This window comes from Dendrobates tinctorius, unplaced genomic scaffold (genome assembly GCF_039654945.1).
Source record: "Dendrobates tinctorius isolate UK_male_01 unplaced genomic scaffold, ASM3965494v1 ptg000366l, whole genome shotgun sequence".
In the NCBI taxonomy this organism is placed as follows: domain Eukaryota; kingdom Metazoa; phylum Chordata; class Amphibia; order Anura; family Dendrobatidae; genus Dendrobates; species Dendrobates tinctorius.
This window is the reverse complement of record NW_027362032.1, coordinates 4,415,539-4,440,735: the sequence shown is the minus strand read 5'-3', so window position 1 is coordinate 4,440,735 and position 25,197 is coordinate 4,415,539. Positions and strand designations below refer to the sequence as shown.

General features: G+C 42.4%; 1 protein-coding gene across 1 annotated transcript in view; it reads right to left on the bottom strand.

Moving 5' to 3' along the window:
- Positions 1–1,457: 1,457 nt before the first annotated feature.
- Positions 1,458–25,197, bottom strand: part of LOC141075588 (uncharacterized) — a 47,549-nt gene continuing 23,809 nt past the window's right edge. Inside the window, exon 7 of the mRNA XM_073562699.1 lies at positions 1,458–3,364. Coding sequence (XP_073418800.1) covers positions 1,929–3,364 — 1,436 coding nt within the window. The 3' untranslated portion in view covers positions 1,458–1,928. The remainder of the gene's footprint in view (positions 3,365–25,197) is intronic.

The window sequence follows — 25,197 nt, the reverse complement described above, 5'->3', positions numbered from 1 at the left end:
CGCCGCTGTCAGAAAAGAAACAAAACAATTTCTCCTTACATGGCCGCGTTCCAGTGGCGGGCGACGCTCACACTCCCTCCACGCTGCAGCGCGCTCTAGCCGGCGACTGACACTAACGTCACATGCCGGCGAGGTGCACGCTGCTGCTGACGTCAGCTGCCAGCCTCTGATTGGCTTGTGGCTGCCGTGGCTGTTAACTATTGACGTGCGGGCTGCCGGGCCCGCATGTCAATAGCGTTTAACTGCCACTGCGCCGAGGGCCCGGTTTAGCTGCCGATAGGGGCCCAGTGAGCAGAGGAGACCAGGCCCGATGCGGGCCCCCTCTGCCCTCCGGGCCCCATACGCCAGTCAGGGCAGTAATGCCCAGATGGCGGCCCTGCATGTATCATGTTAACCGAAACAGTCAGAAAACTAGCCCCATATTGGCAGATCCCAGACCTCAAACTATATACTGTGTAAGTTTATAAGCCACTCCAGTGTCGAGAATAGATAGTATGTGAAAATACAGTATATACCACTCAGGGAACACTTATCTTTCAGAGATAATTTCCATATTCATACTAAATAATGGCCCAGATCTCCCAAACATTATGGTTGCACATATCCCTAGTCTTTATACCGATATTGCACTCATTCCCTGACAGACCGCAGCACGGCCATTAGTTAGAAGCTTCTAATGATCTTTGGAGCAGGTAAGTTTTCCCTGAGTGGTACATATTGGGCCGTCTGAAGACTGAGTTTAGTCTAGGACAATTTGTCTGCACTACTAATTAACAGCTGTTACAATCCCACCAAGGACAACATCTGCAAGGAGTTTGTATGTTCTCCCCTTGTTTGCGTGGCTTTCCTCTGGGTACTCCAGTTTCCTCCCACATTCCAAAAACATACTGATAGAAAATGTAGATTGTGTGCCCCATCGGGGACAGCGATGATAATGTGTGCAAGCTGTAAAGCGCTGCAGAATATGTTAGCGCTATATAAAAATAAAGATTATTATTAAGATTATACCAAACTAGGGCAGTCCCTATAGGAGAAAAATCACAAGAATTATACTGTATTGTCACATACTATCTATTCCTGACACTGGAGGGGCTTATAAACTTACGAAGTATATAGTTTGAGGTCTGGGATCTGCCAAAATGTGGCTAGTTTTCTGACTGTTTCGGATAACATGATTTTAGCTTTTTTTGTCTAGTCTCATTTGAATATAGGTCAATATTAAATAGTCTCCTGATGAGTCGCCTTTGGTGAGGTCGATGAAGCACGTAGAAATGAGAGCCTTGGACAGTGAGTGTGTATACGTCATCTCACCCACTGAACTTTGGGTACATGTTTTTTCTATTAGTCACCTTCTGACTAACCTTCAGGGGGTGAATTATGGGTATAGTTTTACATTTGGAATTAATAAAGTTTACTTTTATCCTTTTTTCAGCAAAAATGAGGAATGACAAGAGACAACCCATTTAAGAAGATTCTATTTTGGTTAAAACTATTCAAACATTATGGACATAAAAAAGGCTTCTCCCCTATGTGACGTCTCTGATGTTTATTCACAGTTGATTTCCAAGTAAAATATTTCCCACATTAAGAAAATGAAAAAGGTTTCTCCCCTGTGTGAGGTCTCTGATGTCTAACAAGAAGCGCTTTCCGGTTAAAACATTTCCCACATTCTAAACAGGAGAAAAGGCTTCTCCCAATGTGTGCTCTTTGATGGCGATCAAGATCTATTTTCCATTTAAAACATTTTCCACATTCTGAACATGAATATGGCTTCTCTGCTGTGTGAATTCTCTCATGTGTAACAAGACTTGAATTCTGAGTAGAACATTTCAACATTCTAAACATCAAAAAAGCTTCTCTCCTGTGTGAGTTCTTTGGTGAGTAAAAAGCAGTGATTTATGTGCAAAACATTTCCCACACTCTGAACATCAAAAATGCTTCTCTCCTGTGTGAGTTCTCTGGTGTTTTACAAAATGTGATTTCTGCTTAAAACATTTCCCACATTCTGAACAGGAAAAAGGCTTCTCCCCTGTGTGTGTTCTATGGTGAGTAACAAAATTTGATTTATCTGCAAAACATTTCCCACATTCTGAACAGGAAAAAGGCTTCTCCCCTGTGTGAGTTCTCTTGTGAGTAACAAGCAGTGATTTACATGCAAAACATTTCCCACATTCTGAACAGGAAAAAGGCTTCTCCCCTGTGTGAGTTCTATGGTGTTTTACAAAATGTGATTTCTGCTTAAAACATTTCCCACATTCTGAACAGGAAAAAGGCTTTTCCCCTGTGTGAGTTCTCTGGTGAATAACAAGCAGTGATTTACGTGCAAAACATTTCCCACATTCTGAACATGAAAAATGCTTCTCCCCTGTGTGAGTTCTCTGGTGATTAACCAAAATTGATTTCTGGTTAAAACATTTCCCACATTCTGAACAGGAAAAAGGCTTCTCCCCTGTGTGAATTCTCTGGTGTTTAACAAAAGTTGATTTCTGGTTAAAACATTTCCCACATTCTGAACAGGAAAAAGGCTTCTCCCCTGTGTGAGTTCTCTGGTGAGTAACAAGCATTGATTTACGTGCAAAACATTTCCCACAATCTGAACAGGAAAAAGGCTTCTCCCCTGTGTGAGTTCTCTGGTGTTTAACAAAATGTGATTTGTGGTTAAAACATTTCCCACATTCTGAACAGGAAAAAGGCTTCTCCCCCATGTGAGTTCTATGGTGAGTAACACAATTTGATTTATCTGCAAAACATTTCCCACATTCTGTACAGGAAAAAGTCTTCTCCCCTGTGTGAATTCTCTGGTGTTTAACAAAAGTTGATTTCTGGTTAAAACATTTCCCACATTCTGAACAGGAAAAAGGCTTCTCCCCTGTGTGAGTTCTCTGGTGTCTAACAAAATGTGATTTAAGTGCAAAACATTTCCCACATTCTGAACAGGAAAAAGGCTTCTCCCTCGTGTGAATTTTATGTTGAATAACCAAATTTAATTTCTGGTTAAAACATTTCCCACAATCTGAACAGGAAAAAGGCTTCTCCCCTGTGTGAGTTCTATAGTGAGTAACCAAATCTGATTTCTGGTTAAAACATTTCCCACATTCTGAACAGGAAAATGACTTCTTTGCTTTAGGAGCAGTTTGTTTTTTAATGCCTCTTTTGTGACTTTGATTTTCCTTAGTAGTCGGTAATGAATCAGAAGATGGGACCTGTTTCATAGGATCAGATGACGGATCTTTGCTGTGAATGGATGATGATATATCTGGAGTAATAGCATTCACTTCAGTTGTATCTTGCAGGATCTCAAGATCATCAGATTTAAAAATTGAAGATGTCAGCTGTCCCTCTGATCTCCTGGTGCAGTCATCTGCTAAGATAGAAAACAATTTTTTTAATAAAATATCATTGAGTTTTATATTTTTGAACATTTCTACTTAAAGAAGTTGTCCACCACTATAACTTTTTTTTCATAAATCTTGCCATTATGTGCCAGTAAAAACATCCACTGTGTTTATATTAGCAATATTACCTTTTATCATGCTCTAGCAGCACATTTTCTGTGCTGGCTCCAGCTCTCATCGGGTTAATCGACAACTTCCTTTCTCCCGACTTACTGTGCTCTAATACTACAAGTTCCATGATGCATTGCACTGGCCTGTAAGCCAGCACCTTGCACACCCACTCCAAAACACACCCAAACCCCTCCCTCCTCTCTCTTCAATCTGAAGCATCTTATTGTAAGGGTCTGTGCACACGTTGTGGATTCTACTGTAGATCTGCAGCGGATTTGGCCCTGCGGATCCGCAGCAGATTCTCCTGCGTTGTACAGTACCATTATAGTCAATGTAAAACAAAAACCTCTGTGCACATGGTGCAGAAAATCCGCAGCATAAACGCTGAGAGTTCATTACTGCAGAATGTCGGATTCCGCAGCGTTTTACACCTGTTCCATTATAAGAATCCGCAGGTGTCAAAAAGCAGGTGAAAGTCACACAAAATCTGCAGGTAAGACGCCAGTCATTTTACCTGCGGATTTAACAAAATCTGCATGGAAAAATCCACAGCACAATCTGCCACGGGTTCACATAAAACACATTGCAAGCATCATGAGCGCACACACGCAGGAGCGCGCACAGACACAGACGTTCTTAATAATAAGTCCCCATGTACACACCGTTATAGTGCTGAGAGCTATAAGGCTGTGTGCACACCGGGCGGATTCCAGGGCGGATTATTCCACACAGAATCTGCAGCTCTTGGCAGAAAATGCAGGTGCGTTATTGATGCGCTTTTCATGTGTTTTTCACATGCGGATTTGTGTGCGTTTTTGCAAGCTAAATAAAGATATGTTATTTAACAAAAAATGATTTGTGATGTCATTTCTGTCCAACCTCCTCTTTTACACTTGTCCAACCCACACTACATTACACACCGATAGATAGAGGATAGAAAAAAAGATAGATAGATAGATATGGGATAGATACAGAGATGGATGGATAGATAGATCCATATATCTATCTATAGATAGATCCATATATCTATCTGTAGATATATCCATAGATATAGCCATGGATATTTCCATAGATATTTTATTTCCATAGATATTTCCATATATATATATATATATATATATATATATATATATATATATATATATCCATAGATATATCCATATTTATTAATGAACAATATTTCATTTAAAAAAAAATAAGAAATAAAAAAAATGGCGTGGGCTCCTGCACAATTTCCTTTGCCATAGGGGGAAAGCCGATGGCCGGGGGCCAATATTTGTAGCCTGGGAAGGGGATAATACCCATGGCCTTTTCCCAGGCTATGAATATCAGCCGGCAGCTGTCTGCATGTCCTTTACTGGCTATTAACATAGGGGACCCCCAAAAAAATGACGTGGGGTCCCCCTAAATTTTATAGCCAGAAAGGCAACACAGACAGTTTCGGGCTGATATTCATAGCATAGGAAGGGTCCATGGATATTGGACCCCCCTGGTTACAAATACCAGCCCACAGTCGCCCCAAAAATGGCGCATCTATAACATGTGCCAATTCTGGCACTTAGCCCCTCTCTTCCCACTCCCGTGTAGCAGTGGGATATGGGGTAATAAGGGATTAATGTCACCTTGCTATTGGAAAATGACATTAAGCTCGGTTAATAATGGACAGGTGTCAATAAGATGCCTATCCATTATTAATCTTATAGTAATAAAGGGTTAAAAAACACACACACATAAGAATAAAGTATTTTAATGAAATAAAACACAACATGGAATTCATATTTTTTTTGCACGCCCAGATCCAAGCGATGCCCTTGGTCTCCTGTATTAAAAAGTAATAAAATAAACAAACAAACCGTATACTCCCTGTCCGACACAGTCCAATTAATAACAAGTGTCCCACGACGATCTCCCCTACAGAACAGTGACATCAGGTGAGTGGGCCTCCCAGTGATGAACTGACAGGAGACAATGGCTCCTGCAGTGCATCACTGAGGTTACATGAGTTCAGGCTCTCACTTTGCAGCAATGCTGCATGAGAATTAGGATTAGGGTTAGGGCTATGGTTACGGGATCTCTTTCCCGGTGGTGGAGGGATACACAGCGGAGGATTACCTCTGCCTGTCATTTCATTGCTGGGGTCCCTGGAGAGAGGTCACATCAGCTGATGCAACTGCTCTATATGGGAGATAGTCTTGGGACCCTCATTATTATCTGGACTACAGCGGAAAGGTGAGTATAGGTTGCTTTATTATTTTATTACAGGAGATCGATGCCCGCAGACCCCCGCATGGCCTGTCCACCAACCTGCACAGCCAGCAGACAGCCCACAGATCCCCGCACGGCCCGTCCACTCCCCGCATAGCCAGCAGACAGCCTGCAGACCCCTGCACTGCACACACAGCAGCCCGCAGACTCCGGTACGGCCTGTCCACCCCTCGCACAGCTGACAGACAGCCCGTCCACCCCCCCGCACAGCCCCGTCCACCCCCTGCACAATCCCATCACTCTTGATGGGTGAGGAGACAGATGCTGCAGAGTGATGGGGCTGTGACGTGTGGTGCAGCACCGCCCACACACTGCTGTGACTCTTGATGAGCGACAGCAGTGTGTTGATGCTGGGTCACGCCTGCTGATGATGTCACATCAATTTCCAGAGTCAGGAAATTGACATGACATCAGCAGATGTTAGCGGCAGCTGCAGCCTGGGGGTCACGTGACCTGGAATCAGCTGCCCGCATGACGCCGCTCACAGGCAGAATTGGCAACGCAATGTAATTACAAAAATCATTAGGGGCCCCAGGGGGATATAATGGGGGGTTACAAAAAGTAGTGGACAACCCCTTTAAATTGTCCATAAAAATGGCAAGCTATGTAAAAACCTTTAATTATTTACCAAGACAATGACAGCTCACAGTCTAATAGAAAACCTTGTTGGATGAACCAGTAGTGTGTGGTGTTCAACTGTTTGTTCATTCTGCCTCCCAAATATCAAATAAAAAGAAAAACAGATAAGGCAGATTAGTTAGGGTTAGTGTTGGGGCTAAAGTTAGGGTTTATTCTGAAGTTAGGGGTAGGGTAAAGAATTAGGCTTTTCTCCATTGTTTCCCCAATAATTTGGTCACGTCAGTCACGTCGTAGTTTTGTATTTACGTAAAAAAAAAGAAAACGAATAAAATGGCCGGTCAGTATTATAGTGCAGAGGAGGCTTATGCACTTTTATGTTCCGACAGCGAATAAAGTATTGAAGAAAGCATACAGGATAGTATTACATACATAAGTATACATTAGAGTACAAATTATAATACTTTCCCCATATTTTAATAAATGCAAATACACCAAACACATCCCTCCCCCTTCCCATAACAAGAACCCCCCCGTCACGCATCTACAATCCTTAGCCATGCATTACAATGTTGTACACTGTTTTATAACCCTAATAACCTATTTTTGACGAGTTCTGCGGAAGCCAATCCGGGAAAGTCCAAGCACCCCCCCAGATATTCTCGTAGTGGTTCATCTTGCCTCTTTTCATGTAGACGCTTCGCTCCATAAGGATTACAAAATTAACTCTCTTTACAAATTCCTGCCTAGCTGGAGGATTCTCATCTAACCAGTGCAATATGATAGTTTTACTTGTAACATAAAGCAGTCTGGCTATTGCTAACCTACCCCATTCATCCAACGCCACCTCCTCTACATGATCTAAAATACACATCAATGGATCTCGAGTAATATTTGCTTCCGGCAAGCTTTCCACCAAATCCAGGACCCCGATCCAAAATGCCTGTAATCTTGGACAAGACAATGGCATATGAAGAATATCCACTTCATCCATCGTACATCTCGGACATCCAGAGTCTGCCCTTAGTCCAGCCTTTTTCATCCACACAGGTGTCCTGTATACCCCATGTATAGTGTATAACTGCGGCCCCCTCCCAGATTCACTTACAGATATTCTAGGGACATATTGTAAAACCGACTCCCACTGCTCATCCGATATGTCTCCCAAATCCCTTGTCCATTTGGATCTAGCCATCAATGGGTGTCTATACAAAAATGTACCCAGCAATCCCCTGTAAATTATCGATATAACACCCCTAGTGCCCCTCTGGGGGCCAAGCGTATTCAATATACTGTCATTCTGTATCACTATCGGTGACTTGCTCCACTGTCTAGAGAATGCGTGTCGCAGCTGCAGATACTGGTAAAACATAGTATGCTCCAAAGGGAACTCTTCACTAAGTGTTTCAAATGTTTTAAATGTCTCACCATCTAGCAACAGCGACACATACCATATACCTATTCTTCTCCACTGTCCAAAATTCCATAGACTTAGCAGTTCAGTCAGCCGGGGGTCAAACCAAATAACTGTATCTCATGTATTCCCCTATACCCCTCTATAGCTTTATTTTTTTTCCACAGTTTGAGATTTTGGCATTTTTATGACACTAGTCAATGTCTGCCCAGAAATGCCCCTGAACATGACAGACTATTCAAAATCAGACCCATCATCGTAGACTTGACAGAAAAGTTCTTAAAGCTCTACATCCCAACAGAAAACATTTCCATTGATGAGTCCCTTGTAAAATTCAAAGGAAGACTGCACCTCAAGCAATTTATTCCTTCGAAGAGGGCAAGGTTCGGAATAAAGCTCTATAAAATGTGCGAGAGTTCAAGCGGATCCACATCAGCTTTTCACATTTATGAGGGGAAAGACAGCCAACTAAACCCACCAGGATGCCCTTCTTATCTGGGGACATCTGGAAAAATCATTCATTTTTACAAAAATGCTACAATCTGTATATTGACAACTACTACACCAGCATACCCCTATTTAAAAGTCTGGTTGAACATAACATAGGAGCTTGTGGGACCATTCGAAAAAACCGTCAGGGGTTTCCACAATCATTGGTCAGCAAAAAGTTCCGAAAGGGGCAGTCAGGGGCTTTACACAATGGAGAGCTGCTTGCCCTTAAGTTTAAGGATAAAACAGATATTTTTATCCTGAGCTCGATCCACACAGATGCCACAAGGGCCACTGCAGACCAACAGGGATCCACTACTCCAAAACCTGTGTCTGTCACTGACTACAACAAATATATGGGGTGTGGACCTTGCAAATCAGGTTCTACAGCCATACCAGGTATCAAGAAAATCATATGTCTGGTATAAAAAGTTATTTGTTTCAGGTGGCCACATATAATTCTTTTATGTAATGCAGAAAAGCCGGAAATGCAGATACTTTCCTTGATTATCAGGAAAAGGTCACTGAAAATCTTGTTTTTGAAAATGTTGTCCCAGCCAATCCTTTAGAATCTGAAGATGTCAGAAGACTCACTGAGCGACATTTTATTGCGCTCATCCCAGTAACTGAAACAAGAAAGAACCCCAGAGAAGATGTCGTGTATGTTCCTAGAGAGGAATGAGGCATGATCCCCGCTATTATTACCCACAATGCCCATCACTGCCAGCCTTATGCCTCCATGACGGCTTTACAATCCTCCACACAGAACCACGTTTTTGAACTGTTTTGACATTCAAGCATTTGGATTATTTAGTGACAGACACATTTGAGTAGAGCTGACTTAACAATTTCCGGGGGTAGGTGGGGGGAGGTCTCCAGAGATACAAGCTGGGCACAATATATTGGGCACTACAATGACATTTTTGCTCTAAACCTTCCTCTACGTGCTTCTGGAAATCATTTGTGTAGTGAAAATGGTCACTATATCCATAGATGAATTCCCAGTGGGGTGTCATTTCCAAAATGGGCACAAGAAATATAATTCACCGCACACTTTTCTTGGATATTATGCAAAATTAGTGAATTTTATTAATAAACATCCAGTCCACAGAAAAAAAGTGCCAGAACAGAAAAATTAGTATATACAACCTAGATTCCCATACCGAACGTTTCGATCCTCCCGGATCTTAGTCATGGGGTACTACAAAAATAGAGAGGACAATATAAGAAAACATATATGACAATATATACATATACACTGTGTGCAGAATTATTAGGCAAATGAGTATTTTGATCGCATCATCCTTTTTATACATGTTGTCCTACTCCAAGCTGTATAGGCTTGAAAGCCAACTGCCAATTATGCAAGTGAGGTGATTTGCATCTCTGTAATGAGGAGGGGTGTGGTCTCATGACAACACCCTATATAAGGTGTGCTTAATTATTAGGCAACTTCCTTTCCTTTGGCAAAATGGGTCAGAAGAATGATTTGAAGGACTCTGAAAAGTCAAAAATTGTGAGTTGTCTTGCAGAGGGATGCAACAGTCTTGAAATTGCCAAACTTTTGAAGCGTGATCACCAAACAATCAAGCGTTTCATGGCAAATATTCAACAGGGTCGCAAGAAGCATGTTGATAAAAAAAGGCGCAAAATAACTGCCCATGAATTGAGGAAAATCAAGCGTGAAGCTGCCAAGATGCCATTTGCCACGAGTTTTGCCATATTTCAGAGCTGAAACGTTACTGGAGTATCAAAAAGCACAAGGTGTGCCAAACTCAGGGACATGGCCAAGGTAAGGAAGGCTGGAACACGACCACCTTTGAACAAGAAACATAAGATAAAACGTCAAGATTGGGCCAAGAAATATCTTAAGACAGATTTTTGTAAGGTTTTATGGACTGATGAAATGAGAGTGACTCTTGTTGGGCCAGATGGATGGGCCCGAGGCTGGATCAGTAACGGGCAGAGAGCTCCACTCTGACTCAGACGTCAGCAAGGTGGAGGTGGGGTACTGGTATGGGCTGGTATCATCAAAGATGAACTTGTGGGACCTTTTCGGGTTGAGGATGGAGTGAAGCTCAACTCCCAGACCTACTGGCAGTTTCTGGAAGACACCTTTTTCAAGCAGTGGTACTGGAAGAAGTCGGTATTGTTCAAGAAAAACATGATTTTCATGCAGGACAATGCTCCATCACATGCATCCAAATACTCCACAGCGTGGCTGGCCAGCAGGGCTGTGGAGTCGGAGTCATGGAGTCGGAGTTAGTTTTGGTTGGAGCCGGAGTCGGAGTCGGTAGAAATGTACCGACTCCGACTCCAGCTTTAAAAAAAATGTATTAATATTTCATAATTGAACTTTCATATGAATTTTATAAACGTTACTCAAATATATATGTTCTATCAAACTATGAACAACAGTGATAAGCAGTTCTGCTGGAGATAGAGACATTTCTTACTTCTTGTGTGTCACTGTTCTCCACTGCCCTTATCTAATCTTATACTTGGTTAACCTCATGCTGCCCCAACCCCCCTACTTACAATGTATGAAACTGAAAGTGAAAATGTGTTGCAAATTCTTAGTAGTAAAGCTCCTCCTCTAGACTAGATCATACTAGGTGTGCGTCTTCCATGCATCTCACAGCTGCCTGCTACTCAGAAGAGGAAGACTGTAAGAAGTATTATCCTTTCAACAAACTTTGCATCAGTTAACTGTGAGTACATGAGGAATAACAACAGTATTACTGACCACTAGAGTTGAGCGATACCGTCCGATACTTCAAAGTATCGGATCGGAATGGATCGGCCGATCTTAAAAAAAAGTATCGGTATCGCCGATTCCGATACCGGAAATCCCATTCAAGTCTATGGGACTTCCGGTATCGGAATAAGAAAAATCCTGTTTTTCCCTTGTACAGCCTCTCTGGGGTCTGTACGGGCCTTTCTGGGGGCTGTGCCGGCCTGCCAGGGGGTCTGTGCCGGCCTGCCGGGGGGCTGTGCCGGCCTGCCGGGGGGCTGTGCCGGCCTGCCGGGGGGCTGTGCAGGCTCCGGTGGTCTGTGCCGGCCTGCCGAGGGGCTGTGCAGGCTCCGGTGGGCTGTGCCGGCCTGCCGGGGGGCTGTGCCGGCCTGCCGGGGGGCTGTGCAGGCTTCGGGGGTCTGTGCAGGCATCGTCCGATGGGACTACAAGTCCCATCGGGCGATGCCTGCTACCATGACAGTGATTGACACATTAGCCAATGATGGGACAGTAGTAGTCCCATCATCCGGCTAATGTGTTGAATGTAAAAAAAAAAAAAATTACATGCTACATACATACAACATGCATGCTACATACATGCTACATTCATACTACATATATACTACATGCAACATACATACTACATATATACTACATGCAACATACATACTACATATATACTACATGCATGCAACATGCATACTACATATATACTACATACATACTACATATATACTACATGCATGCTACATACATACTACATATATGCTACATACATACTACATATATACTACATACATACTACATGCTACATACATACTACATGCTACATACATACCACATATATAATACATGCTACATACATACCACATACATACTACATACATACTACATGCTACATACATACTACATATATACTACATGCAACATACATACTACATATATACTACATGCATGCAACATGCATACTACATATATACTATATGCTACATACATACTACATATATACTAAATGCATGCTACATACATACTGCATGCTACATACATACTACATATATGCTACATACATACTACATATATACTACATGCAACATACATACTGCATGCTACATACATACTACATGCTACATACATACCACATATATACTACATACATACTACATGCATGCTACATGCTACATACATACCACATACATACTACATACATACTACATGCTTCATACATACTACATATATACTACATGCATGCTACATACATACTACATGCTACATACATACCACATACATACTACATACATACTACATGCTACATACATACTACATATATACTACATGCATGCTACATACATACTGTATGCTACATACATACTACATACATACTACATACATACCACATATATACTACATACATACTACATACAATACATTCATACAATACATACATAGACATACAGTACATATAACATAGAGTAACATACTTACCAATACTTGTCACATTGTTCCCCGAAGCCATTGTCTTTTACGGAATAAATATTAACATAACAAACCACAAAAATACTCACCCACGATCCGAAGCAGTCCACGAGTGTGTCCCACGATGATCTTGGGTAGAGAACTGCAGCATCAGCTGTTGCTGCCGTTCTCTACGGGCTGCAGGAATCCAATGACGGAAGGTAGGTATCCTTCCGCACTGTATTCCTCCGCCACTTAAAAAAAAAAAAGTCCCTAGTCTCACTTTATGCCATTGCTGTGTGGGAAATTCCCACGCAGCAATGGCATAAAGTGAGACTAGGGACTTTTTTTTTTTTAAAGTGGCGGAGGAATACAGTGCGGAAGGATACCTACCTTCCGTCATTGGATTCCTGCAGCCCGTAGAGAACGGCAGCAACAGCTGATGCTGCAGTTCTCTACCCAAGATCGTCGTGGGACACACTCGTGGACTGCTTCGGATCGTGGGTGAGTATTTTTGTGGTTTGTTATGTTAATATTTATTCCGTAAAAGACAATGGCTTCGGGGAACAATGTGACAAGTATTGGTAAGTATGTTACTCTATGTTATATGTACTGTATGTCTATGTATGTATTGTATGAATGTATTGTATGTAGTATGTATGTAGTATATATGTGGTATGTATGGAGCATGTAGTATGTATGTAGTATGTATGTAGTATGTATGTAGTATGTATGTAGTATGTATGTAGTATGTATGTGGTATGTATGTGGCATGTAGTATGTATGTAGCATGCATGTAGTATATATGTGTTATGTATGTAGTATGTATGTGGTATGTATGTAGCATGCATGTAGTATGTATGTAGTATGTATGTAGTATGTATGTAGCATGCAGTATGTATGTAGTATGTATGTAGTATATATGTAGTATGTATGTAGCATGTAGTATGTATGTAGCATGCATGTAGTATGTATGTAGTATGTATGTAGTATATATGTAGTATGTATGTAGCATGCAGTATGTATGTAGCATGCATGTAGTATATATGTAGTATGTATGTAGCATGTAGTATGTATGTAGCATGCATGTAGTATGTATGTAGTATGTATGTGGTATGTATGTAGCATGTAGTATGTATGTAGCATGCATGTAGTATATATGTGTTATGTATGTAGTATGTATGTGGTATGTATGTAGCATGCATGTAGTATGTATGTAGTATGTATGTAGTATGTATGTAGCATGCAGTATGTATGTAGTATGTATGTAGTATATATGTAGTATGTATGTAGCATGTAGTATGTATGTAGTATGTATGTAGTATGTATGTAGTATGTATGTAGTATGTATGTGGTATGTATGTAGCATGTAGTATGTATGTAGCATGCATGTAGTATATATGTGTTATGTATGTAGTATGTATGTGGTATGTATGTAGCATGCATGTAGTATGTATGTAGTATGTATGTAGTATGTATGTAGCATGCAGTATGTATGTAGTATGTATGTAGTATATATGTAGTATGTATGTAGCATGTAGTATGTATGTAGCATGCATGTAGTATGTATGTAGTATGTATGTAGTATATATGTAGTATGTATGTAGCATGCAGTATGTATGTAGCATGCATGTAGTATATATGTAGTATGTATGTAGCATGTAGTATGTATGTAGCATGCATGTAGTATGTATGTAGTATGTATGTAGTATGTATGTGGTATGTATGTAGCATGTAGTATGTATGTAGCATGCATGTAGTATATATGTGTTATGTATGTAGTATGTATGTGGTATGTATGTAGCATGCATGTAGTATGTATGTAGTATGTATGTAGTATGTATGTAGCATGCAGTATGTATGTAGTATGTATGTAGTATATATGTAGTATGTATGTAGCATGTAGTATGTATGTAGCATGCATGTAGTATGTATGTAGTATGTATGTAGTATATATGTAGTATGTATGTAGCATGTAGTATGTATGTAGCATGCATGTAGTATATATGTAGTATGTATGTAGCATGTAGTATGTATGTAGCATGCATGTAGTATGTATGTAGTATGTATGTAGTATATATGTAGTATGTATGTAGCATGTAGTATGTATGTAGCATGCATGTAGTATGTATGTAGTATGTATGTAGTATATATGTAGTATGTATGTAGCATGTAGTATGTATGTAGCATGCATGTAGTATATATGTAGTATGTATGTAGCATGTAGTATGTATGTAGTATGTATGTAGTATGTATGTAGCATGTAGTATGTATGTAGTATATATGTGTTATGTATGTAGTATGTATGTAGTATGTATGTGGTATGTATGTGGTATATATGTGGTATGTATGTGGTATGTATGTAGTATGTATGTAGTATGTATGTAGTATGTATGTAGCATGTAGTATGTATGTAGCATGCATGTATGTATGTAGTATGTATGTAGTATTTTTTTTTTTTTTAACATTTAACACATTAGCCGGATGATGGGACTACTACTGTCCCATCATTGGCTAATGTGTCAATCACTGTCATGGTAGCAGGCATCGCCTGATGGGACTTGTAGTCCCATCGGACGATGCTTGCACAGACCCCCGGACATCAGCACAGCCCCCCGGCAGGCCGACACAGACCCCCACAGGGTGCACAGACCACCGGCAGGCCGGCACAGCCCCCCGGCAGGCCGGTACAGACCCCCACAGGGTGCACAGACCACCGGCAGGCCGGCACAGCCCCCCGGCAGGCCGGTACAGACCCCGGGCAGTCCACACAGCCCCCCGGCAGGCCGGCACAGCCCCACGGCAGGCCGGCAGAGACCCCCGGAAGGCCCGAAATGACGGCGCATCATGATGCGCACACACCGCGCATCATGATGACGTCAGGCTGTCAATCAACTTTGAACTTCCGATTCCGATGCCGACTTCCGATATTGAAAAAATATCGGAAGTCGGTATCGGAATTCCGATACAGCAAGTATCGGCCGATACCCGATACTTGCGGTATCGGAATGCTCAACACTACTGACCACTATATCAGTTGTACGACCTGGCAATAATTTTGTACAATTGTTTTTAGGAAAAACAATTGTCATTTGGATTGTGAATGCAGAATTAAAAACCTGAGAATGTCAAAGAAGCATCACATTAAATCAGCTGTATTTGAACATTTCACCATCACTCAAGATAGAAAACATTATGTCTGTCAGTGTATGACAAATGATCCAGACGAAAACAAATGCTGTGAAGCCAAGATGAGTGCATATTCAGGCAAAGATAAAAATGCTCCTACCAGAGCTTCTAATCTAAAGAGACATTTACAGCGCTTTCATCCAGAAGTACTGAAAGCAGTGGATGAGAAAGACTGCATCCAAACCAATGAACCAGTGCCCAGCTCTTCCAGCCAAACAAAGCAGCAGAGAACTTTGCAGCCATCAGTTGCAAGATATTTTGTCAGTGACAAAGTTACTGTGACAATGACAGTAGATACATTTAAAAAACAGATCATAGAGCTTGTTGTAAAGGATAGTGTGCCTATTTCATTATTTTCACGACCAGCTTTTATGTGTCTGAATGGGGAAATGGTCCGCAAGCTTGGTGTTTCTCTGGAGAGAGTATTAGAAAATTAGTAATTGAAGAAGATTTTAAACAAAAGGAAGAACTTAAAAAAACTCTCAAGGGAGCCTGTTTCTTAAAATGGATGCCTGCACACGTCACAGAGTGAACTATTTTGCCATCAATGTCCGATTTGTTTGTGACAAAAATGAAAGTTACCAAGACATTGGCAGTAAAAGACACCAAAGCTCATCACACCAGTGAGTTTCTCCAGGTCTTGGTGGAAAAGGTTCTGCAAGACTATGAACTTAAAAAAGAGCAAGTTCTTTCTGTCGTAACTGACAATGCTTCAAATATGATAAGTACTATTAAGCTAATGAATGAGAGTAATGATGGTGACCAGCAGCTAGAAGAACATTCTGGGTCCACAGACACAGAAATGTTTGAAATAGAGGAACACAGTATTGTAACTGAGGAGCAAACTGAAGTTGCTTCAGATGAACAGCAACATGATAGTTTAGATGATCTTGTTAAAACTGTGTCAATATGTTCTTTCATTCATCACATGCGCTGTGTTGTGCATACGCTACAGCTGGCTATAAGAGACAGTCTGCAAGAAGGACATGCTGCTGCACGGATTGGCAAGGTGAGAAAATTGGCTACTGTTGCCAGAACCCCTAAAGTTGACTCAATTTTGAAGAGACGTGCTGGAAAAGGGGCAATTATTGATCAAGCCACACGATGGGGCAGTACTTACTTAATGATTCAGCGCTTGGTTGAACTGAAAACCTTTCTTGTAGACATGGCTAACCCTCAACTGACGCTAAATGAAAGTCAGTGGAATCAGGTGACTGAGCTGGAAAAATTGCTAGAGCACCCATTTACAGTGACTAAAAAATTACAAGCAGAGGACTTAACTCCAGGTATTTTCTTAAAGGAGTGGAAGAACCTGATGTTTCGCCTGTCCCAAAGAGGAGGGTTAATTGCAAGTGGCATTGCTACATCAATGAAACGGAGAGAGGAGCTACTATTACAAAATAACATTCTTTTGGCAGCTGTTTATGTAGACCCAATGCATCGGATTCTTCTAGATGATCAACAGCTAAGTAAAGGAAAAGAAGCTCTGTTTGAAATAGCAGTAAGGATGAAAGGGTTGCAGAACAGTCAGGAGGAACAAGAAGAATTTGGTCGTCCTGCCACATCTTCACCCTCATCATCAACTGATGAAGAATTTAATTTCGAAAAATATTTGGATCACAAGCACCGTGCAAAGCGTTCCCGCATAGAAGAACAGCCAGTACATTTCAGCAGAATTTTTCATGTGCACTAAAAGAAATTGAGAAATTTGACCGTTCATCAAAAATAACAGTGCAACAAGCGATTCCTCTGTATCCTGACATTGTCAGAGATGTTGCCCGAGTGGTTACTGCTTTGCCACCAACACAAGTTAGTGTAGAGAGGTTGTTCTCTGCTCTCAAAATAATTAGATCAGATTTGAGGGCATCCATGAAGGAGGATCTGACAGAGGCAATACTTTTTCTGAGGACAAATTTATAGATTTCTTCCTTTTAACTGCATAAAAGTGTTTATTGCATATTTACTTACAGTTTAGAAAAGTTTATAAAAGTTATTTGCTATATTCTAATTGTATTCTAATAAATGTAGTTTTTGCTCTAAGTGGTCTGATTACTTATATGATGGTGAGAAACTGAATAAGCACGATGTTTAATATTTTACAACAGTAAATTTGTTGTTATGAATTGGCCATTTATGAAGGAGTCGGAGTCGGAGCCGGAGTCGGAGCCTGATAAAATCCAGGAGTCGGAGTCGCAACTGTGGCTTACCGACTCCACAGCCCTGCTGGCCAGTAAAGGTCTAAAAGAAGAAAAAATAATGACATGGCCCCCTTGTTCACCTGATCTGAACCCCATAGAGAACCTGTGGTCCCTCATAAAATGTGAGATCTACAGGGAGGGAAAACAGTACACCTCTCAGAACAGTGTCTGGGAGGCTGTGGTGGCTGCGGCACGCAATGTTGATCGTAAACAGATCAAGCAACTGACAGAATCTATGGATGGGAGGAAGGCCAGTGTCATCATAAAGAAAGGTGGCTATATTGGTCACTGATTGTTTTTGTTTTGTTTTTGAATGTCAGACATGTTTATTTCTACATTTTGTGTTGTTATATTGGTTTCCATGGTGAAAATAAACAAGTGAGACGGGTATAGATTTGTATTTTATTAAGTGGCCTAATAAATCTGCACAGTAATAGTTACCTGCACAAGCAGATATCCATCCTCCTAAGATAGCCACATCTAAAAAAACCCCACTCCAACTTCCAAAAATATTAAGCTTTGATATCTATGAGTCTTTTGGGCTGATTGAGAACATAAGTTGTTATTCATTAATAAAAAGAATCCTCTCAAATACAACTTGCCTAATAATTCTGCACACGGTGTACATATGGCTAATACATAAAAACCATATATACAAAATGATTATGTACAAAAGAGGGACTGTTAATACCAGATGAAGGGAAACCACGGTTTAAACAAGGATTTTTAGTGATTGAAATCCAGAATTTGTAAATATGCAAATAAATACAGCAACACAAATTATGGAACATACGTAGAATGTATTGTATTGATTAACGAACGCTGTAAGCTAAAGCTGGATGTTTTTGAATAAAATTCACTAATTTTGCATAATGTCCAAGAAAAGTGTGCGGTGAATTATATTTCTTGTGCTTATCTGGGTCCCACGTGGTCCATTTCACCAGCACCTTGCCCTTTTAATGACCCGAGTGCACGCCATCCTACCATTATTTCCAAAATGGGGTCACTACAGGGGGGATTCTGTTGGTCTGGGAATTGGAAATGACACCCCTCTGGGAATTGGAAATGACAGCCCTCTGTGAATTCATCTATGGGTGTAGTGACCTATCTACCTATTTTCCAATGTAAAATCTGGGGTTAAAACAACATTTTAGTGGTAAAAATGTAATTATTTTTTCTTCAAAGCCCAATGGTATAATTTTCTATGGAACAGCTGTGGTGTCAGTATGCTCACTGCACCACTAGAATAATTCATTCAGGGAAGTATTTGGTAAAATGCAGTCACTTTTGGGGGTTTATGCTGTTCTGGCACCTCAGGGGCTCTGACAATGTGACACGTCACCCACAAACAATTCCAGCAGAATCTGCTCTCCAATACGGCGCTATTTCCCTTTGGAGCTCTGCCATGCGCCCAAACAGTGGTTTACCCCCACATATGGGGTGTCAGCATACTCACGACAAATTACACAACACATTTTTGGGTCCAATTTCTCCTGTTACCCTTTGGAAAAAATTGAGGGCGGAAAGATCATTTTTTGTGGAAAAAATATGATTTTTTAATTTTCATGGCTCTACGTAATTATCTTCTATGAAGCACTTGGGGTTCAAAGTGCCAACACACATCTCCTTGGGGGGGTCTTGTTTCCAAATTAGTGTCACTTGTTGGAGGTTTCCACTGTTTAGGCACATCAGGGGCTCTCCAAATGCAACATGGCAACCGCTAATTATTCCCACATATTTTACATTCAAAAAGTCAAATGTCGCGCTTTCTCTTCCGTGCCCTGCCGTGTGCCCAAACAGTAGATTTCCCCCACATATGGGGTATTGGCATGCTCAGGAGAATTTGCAAAACAAAACGTATAGTCCATTTACTCCTGTTACCCTTGCAAAAGTGAAAACATTAGGTGTAAAGGAACATTTTTGGTATAGAAAAGTAAATGTTTATTTTTTCCTTCCAAATTGCATTCATTCCTGTGAAGCACTTGAAGGGTTAATAACCTTCTTGAATGTGGTTTTGAGCACCTTGAGGGGTGCTGTTTTTAGAATGGTGTAACTTTTGTGTATTTTCTGTCATATTGACCCCCCAAACTCACTTCAAATGTGAAGTGGTCCCTAAAAAATGGTTTTGTAAATTTTGTTGTAAAAATGAGACATCGCTTGTCAAATTTTAACCCTTATAACTTGCTAATGAAAAAAATTTGTTTCCAAAATTGTGCTGATGTAAAGTGTGGGAAATATGATTTATTAACTATTTTGTGCAAAATATTCAAAATTTTTGACAAATTTTCTTTTTTAACAAATAAACGCAAATCATATCAAATAAATGGTACCACTATCATAAAGTACAATATGTCACAACAAAACATTCTCAGAATCACCAGGATTCGTTGAAGCGTTTTAGAATTATGACCTCATAAAGTGACACTGGTCAGAGTTGAAAAAATTGGTCACAAAAGCAAAAACAGGCTCTGGCGTGAAAGGGTTAATATTTTGTTGCACAACATTTTGATGCAATCACTACAATCAAAAGATTCCTGTAACGGTCAATGAGACTTACGTAGTGTGCTCTGATTACATATTTATCTATATTGGCTTATGACAGGTTGCTGATCCCTCACTGACCTGCCCCCATTTTTACGTAATGCATATAATAGCATTGATATTATTGTTGATAATGCCTGTAACGATAATGTAAAATATGACGTAAGATTTCCCTGATTTTCACATTTTCTGGAACATTCAAGACTCTTCTATTCACATACTGAACTCTGCTATGCCAGTTGTGAGGGCTTGACACCCCCTGTTTTTTTCCTGTCATGCCTGCATCTTCACTCACAGCTTTTAACCTGAGACTACAGCTCACTCGCTCCTTCCTGTTCCCCCTCCCCATTAAGGAATGCTAATTAGCCAAGAATGTTCTTTGTATAAGCCCATGTGTTGTATATATATATGTGGGAAATATCAAAGAGGCCATAACTCGGACCCAATCAGTGATAGAAATATGAAATTACATATTTGGCATGTTCTTCGATGGGACTATTTAGCCTGTGTTTTTCCAAATTATAGCTTCAGCAGAATCCGAGAAGTGGATTCCTGCGCAACCAGGGCAGCCCGATGCTTTGTGTTTCATTTTGAATGAACGCCAGCGACAAGCTGAATAAGATGATACTATGTGCGTTTCTATACGAGGTACCCTCTGCAAGATATGATTATTATAGTTTTCTTAGCCAGATTGTAACTCTGAAAGCAGGGGGAGGACCAACACAAGCCAGACCCTTTACTGATGTCACAAACCCAGGGGTATAAGTCACTTTAAGTCAGGACAGCTCATTCTAGCCTGGGAAACTGCTGCATCCAGACCCCTCAATGCATGGTGATGTCTGGCTTCTCCCACCAGCATGGTTCTGCCTGAAATGATCTAAGTAAAGGCCCCTTTACATTTAGCAATGCACCAGCGATCCCGACCAGCGATATAACCCGGTCAGGATCGCTGGTGCATCGCTAAATGATTGCTAGTGAGCTTCCACACAGGAAGATCTCACAGCGATGCAGCAGGGATCTAGCGGTTGTTACTTACCTTTCACACGCAGCCCAGCAGGAAGCAGATGACGAGAAATGGAGCTACGCGATTAGCGATGGACAGCGGGGGAGCCGGTCGGAGGTAAGTATCACACATAGCGATATCGCTGCTGCGTCACCAAATCGGTGATGCTTTAGCGATATTGTTAGCGATATTGCTATGTGTAAAACCCCCTTAACATGTGAATGCCTCTTTTCTTGTTAATCCTCTTTTTTTTATTTGTAATTGCTTTGTACATAATTTAATTGTCTCATATTGTAAAATCTTTTTATATCTTCTGTAAACACTGCCTATCTTTTGGGAGTAAAAATATAAAATTACTAGTTCCGTATCTCCTTGCTCTATCACAAATTCATACGTGCCTGAAGTTGATTACGCTACTAATTTGGGTTGTCTTCGTACCCCTTTATTAATTTAAATATTGATAGAGAAATCACAAGCTGGTGGTAGCGAAGTGTGCTCTGGCCTAGGTTGGCTAGCTGGCAGTGACGAAAGGGATTTTATAAGCTGATTGTCTAGCTGCGGCCAGAGCCTTTATAATTCCCTTGCTGCAGTGGGCCTAATAGCCAGTGCACAACAAGTAGCCCGTCTGGCAACTAATTATCCTAGGTGCAGTTCCCTGATTGACCTGAGGGTAAAGGGGGTGCCGGAGAGTTGCAATTTCCAAAGCGGAACTGGAAAGTGGGATATACACAATTCCCAGCAGTTTGTAACTCATTGTTGGCAGCGGTGGGATGACTAAAATAAGCCCCCATGCAGTAAATTGATAGGTCAAGACTATCTTGCTGTTTTTCATCACATTATGGCAGTGGTGGGATAACTAAGATAAGCCCCCCGGCCCATGTAATAGCCGTGTGCTTGCCAAAGGTCATACAACCCCTTTTCCTGACATTTGGTGGCAGAGCGGTAGGATCATAGAGCACTAATGATCTGGATTAAGCAATCATCCCTCTCACTAAAACTTGCATGGTTCTTCCGAGGACCCTGCAGCAACAGTTTGGAGAACGAACTCAGTGTTTACTAGTCCTGAGACAATTGTGTGTACTTGTGATTACCCCCTCCCTTCTCTTTGTTTTTCTATCCTATCTCTTCCTTTATTTTGCAAACATGGATACGTGGAGAGAATCTTATTATAAGCGGCTGAACAAGGATGCCCTTGCGGCCCTGTGCACATCAAACCAGCTTGACGTCGCCGACAAAAGCAGAGAAGTTGATTGCGGCGCTGGTGCAATGGGAAGAGAGCCAGGACCATTCCCAAGGCCCAGTGGACACAGAAGGCAGCGCCCATGCCGATGGTGCAGCTTCAGCGGTCTAGCTGGTGCTGGCCAGCCTTACCTGTAGCCAGGGAGCCATGGACTGCTATCCGGAACTGGCCCTACAACACTGCCCCGCTGAAGATATGGACAGACGTCAGCTGCTGATCCAGCAAGCGCTGGAGAGAGCGTCAAGCTGAGAGAGCTGAGTGCCAAGCAGAGCCTGAAAGAGCTGAGCGCCAAAGCCCAGTGAGACAACGAACTGGAGGTTCTTAGGCAGGGGGGAATCCTCTCCACAGCCTGGAGCCGCAAGCCCAACAGCGCTCAGAGTCCTAAACCCCGGCAAGAGCATTTTCCTGTGATGGAAAAGGACGGGGACTTGGACAGTTTTCTGTGGGCCTTTGAGAAAGCCTGTAGACAGTACCAGCTGCCTATGGAACAATGGGACCAGGCACTTGGCCCCAGGGCTAAAAGGCAAAGCTCTGGAGGCGTTTGCTTTTCTCCCGCCAGAAGAAGATGACCACTATGGTGCCATCAAGCAGGACCTGATCGCCAAATACTGGCTAACCCCTGAGGTATACCGAAAGAAGTTCCGGAACCTCCAACATGGCCCATACGACAGTTATATTGATGTGGTGCAAGGACTCAGGACCCACTTTGACCAGTGGATCCACGGACTGTCAGTGAACACCTTTGAGCTGCTGAAAGACCTTATGATCTAAGACCAGTTCTTACATCTTTGCCCAGCTGAGGTCCGACAGTTCATACTGGACCAAGAGCCAACGGATGCGAACAAAGCAGCGCAGATTGCCGACACCTATGAGGCCAACCGGAAACCAGAGACACGGAAGCCAGTCACTGCCAGCTGGAGAGGGGGTAAGCCTGCAACCAACCCCAGTGCCCCGGCCAGCCGACACACCGGAGGCCCTGTCCCATTTGCCAATGCCAGACCCACATCAGACCCTCGCCAGTGTTTTCTCTGCAAACGGACTGGACATCTCAGTGCCACCTGTCCGGAGATGCAGAAGAACCCCCCAGTCAAGGCGTCTGGGCCCAACGCCTCTGTTCTTTTGGTGGGTGGTGTGGTTGGAAAGGTCGATGACAACGTGCAGCACATCTGTGTGGGGGCCCGCCTCGATAGAAGCCTCAAGGACACCATGGCCGAACGAACCCTCATCCAACCCGGACTGGCGACCAGTGAAGAGATGATTGATGGGAAAACCCTAAACGTCACCGGGATTGGGGGCGTCAGCTGCCCCTTGCCAATGGCCCGGGTTTTCATTGATTGCGGTGCTGGGAGCTGGGTGAGGGAAGTGGGGGTGTCCGAAAGCCTGCCCACTGATGTTTTATTGGGGAATGATTTGGGGAGAATGGTTGCATATTACTTCCCTGACACCCCTCCCCAATCTGATAATAAGGGTAACATTGACCCTGATGATGGTCGGAAACTGAATGGGTTACCTGACAATGCTTTATATAGTAATGATGCATTTGATAACCATTCTTTCCCTAGGAATGATGCTGATAGTGATGTAAATGTGCCAACTGAACCTGATAACCATTTTTCTGAGAAGGTTGATGTGTCTACAGGTACAGGAGTGCTCAGTCACGTTGCTCTGCGGAGTGAGACGGCTGAGGAAACCCTAGCAGGAGCAAGTGTCGATGCTACAGGAAATGGGGAGGTGCATGGGAACCGTGAGGAAGGTGATGCCATGCCACTGGCCAGTGCCACCGAGGAAGGTAACTGGCCCATAAGTAGCACTGCCCCTGAAATGTTGGGGGTGGATGGGGAGGTAGAAATCCCCTTGGAGACAGCCTACGTAGCTGCTGTCACCCGCAGTCAAAGTGCCTGGAATGCAGGTAGCACCCTGCATTCTGGACCCTCCTCCGCTACAGTAGTGACTGAACTAGAGGTGGACCCACAGCAGGTCCCAGAGGGTCCCAGTGAAGAGGGGACCCCACTTCTGTCTGCCTCCAGCCAGGAGTTTCAGGTTGCTCAGCGGTCAGATGCGAGCCTGGAGAAATTGAGACACCTCGCCGAGACACCCACCTCCGCAACTGATAAGGAAAGGGTGTTCTGGGAACGAGGAAGGTTGTACCGGGAGACAGTACCCGGAGAATCCCAAAAGGAGTGGCTGAGGGAAAGACAGCTGGTCATTCCCTATTGATTTAGGGCTGAGTTGTTACGGATTGCCCATGAGATTCCACTTGCTGGACACTTGGGGATCAGCAAAACTAAGGACCGGCTGTCTCAACACTTCTATTGGCCCAAGATGGGGACAGACATGTCCGAATCATGCCACTCCTGTATCATCTGTCAAAAAATGGGGAAGGCAGGGCTTGCCCCTAAGGCTCTCCTGATCTCTTTGCCGGTGATAGAGGAGCCTTTCCAGAGAATCGCAGTGGACATTGTGGCCTGCTGGCAGTCCCCAGCAGCTCTGGAAAGCAATGCATTCTTACCATGGTAGACTACGCTACGTGGTACCCAGAGGCAGTAGCTCTGTCCTCAACCAGGGCGAATAAGGTGGCGGATGCACTGGT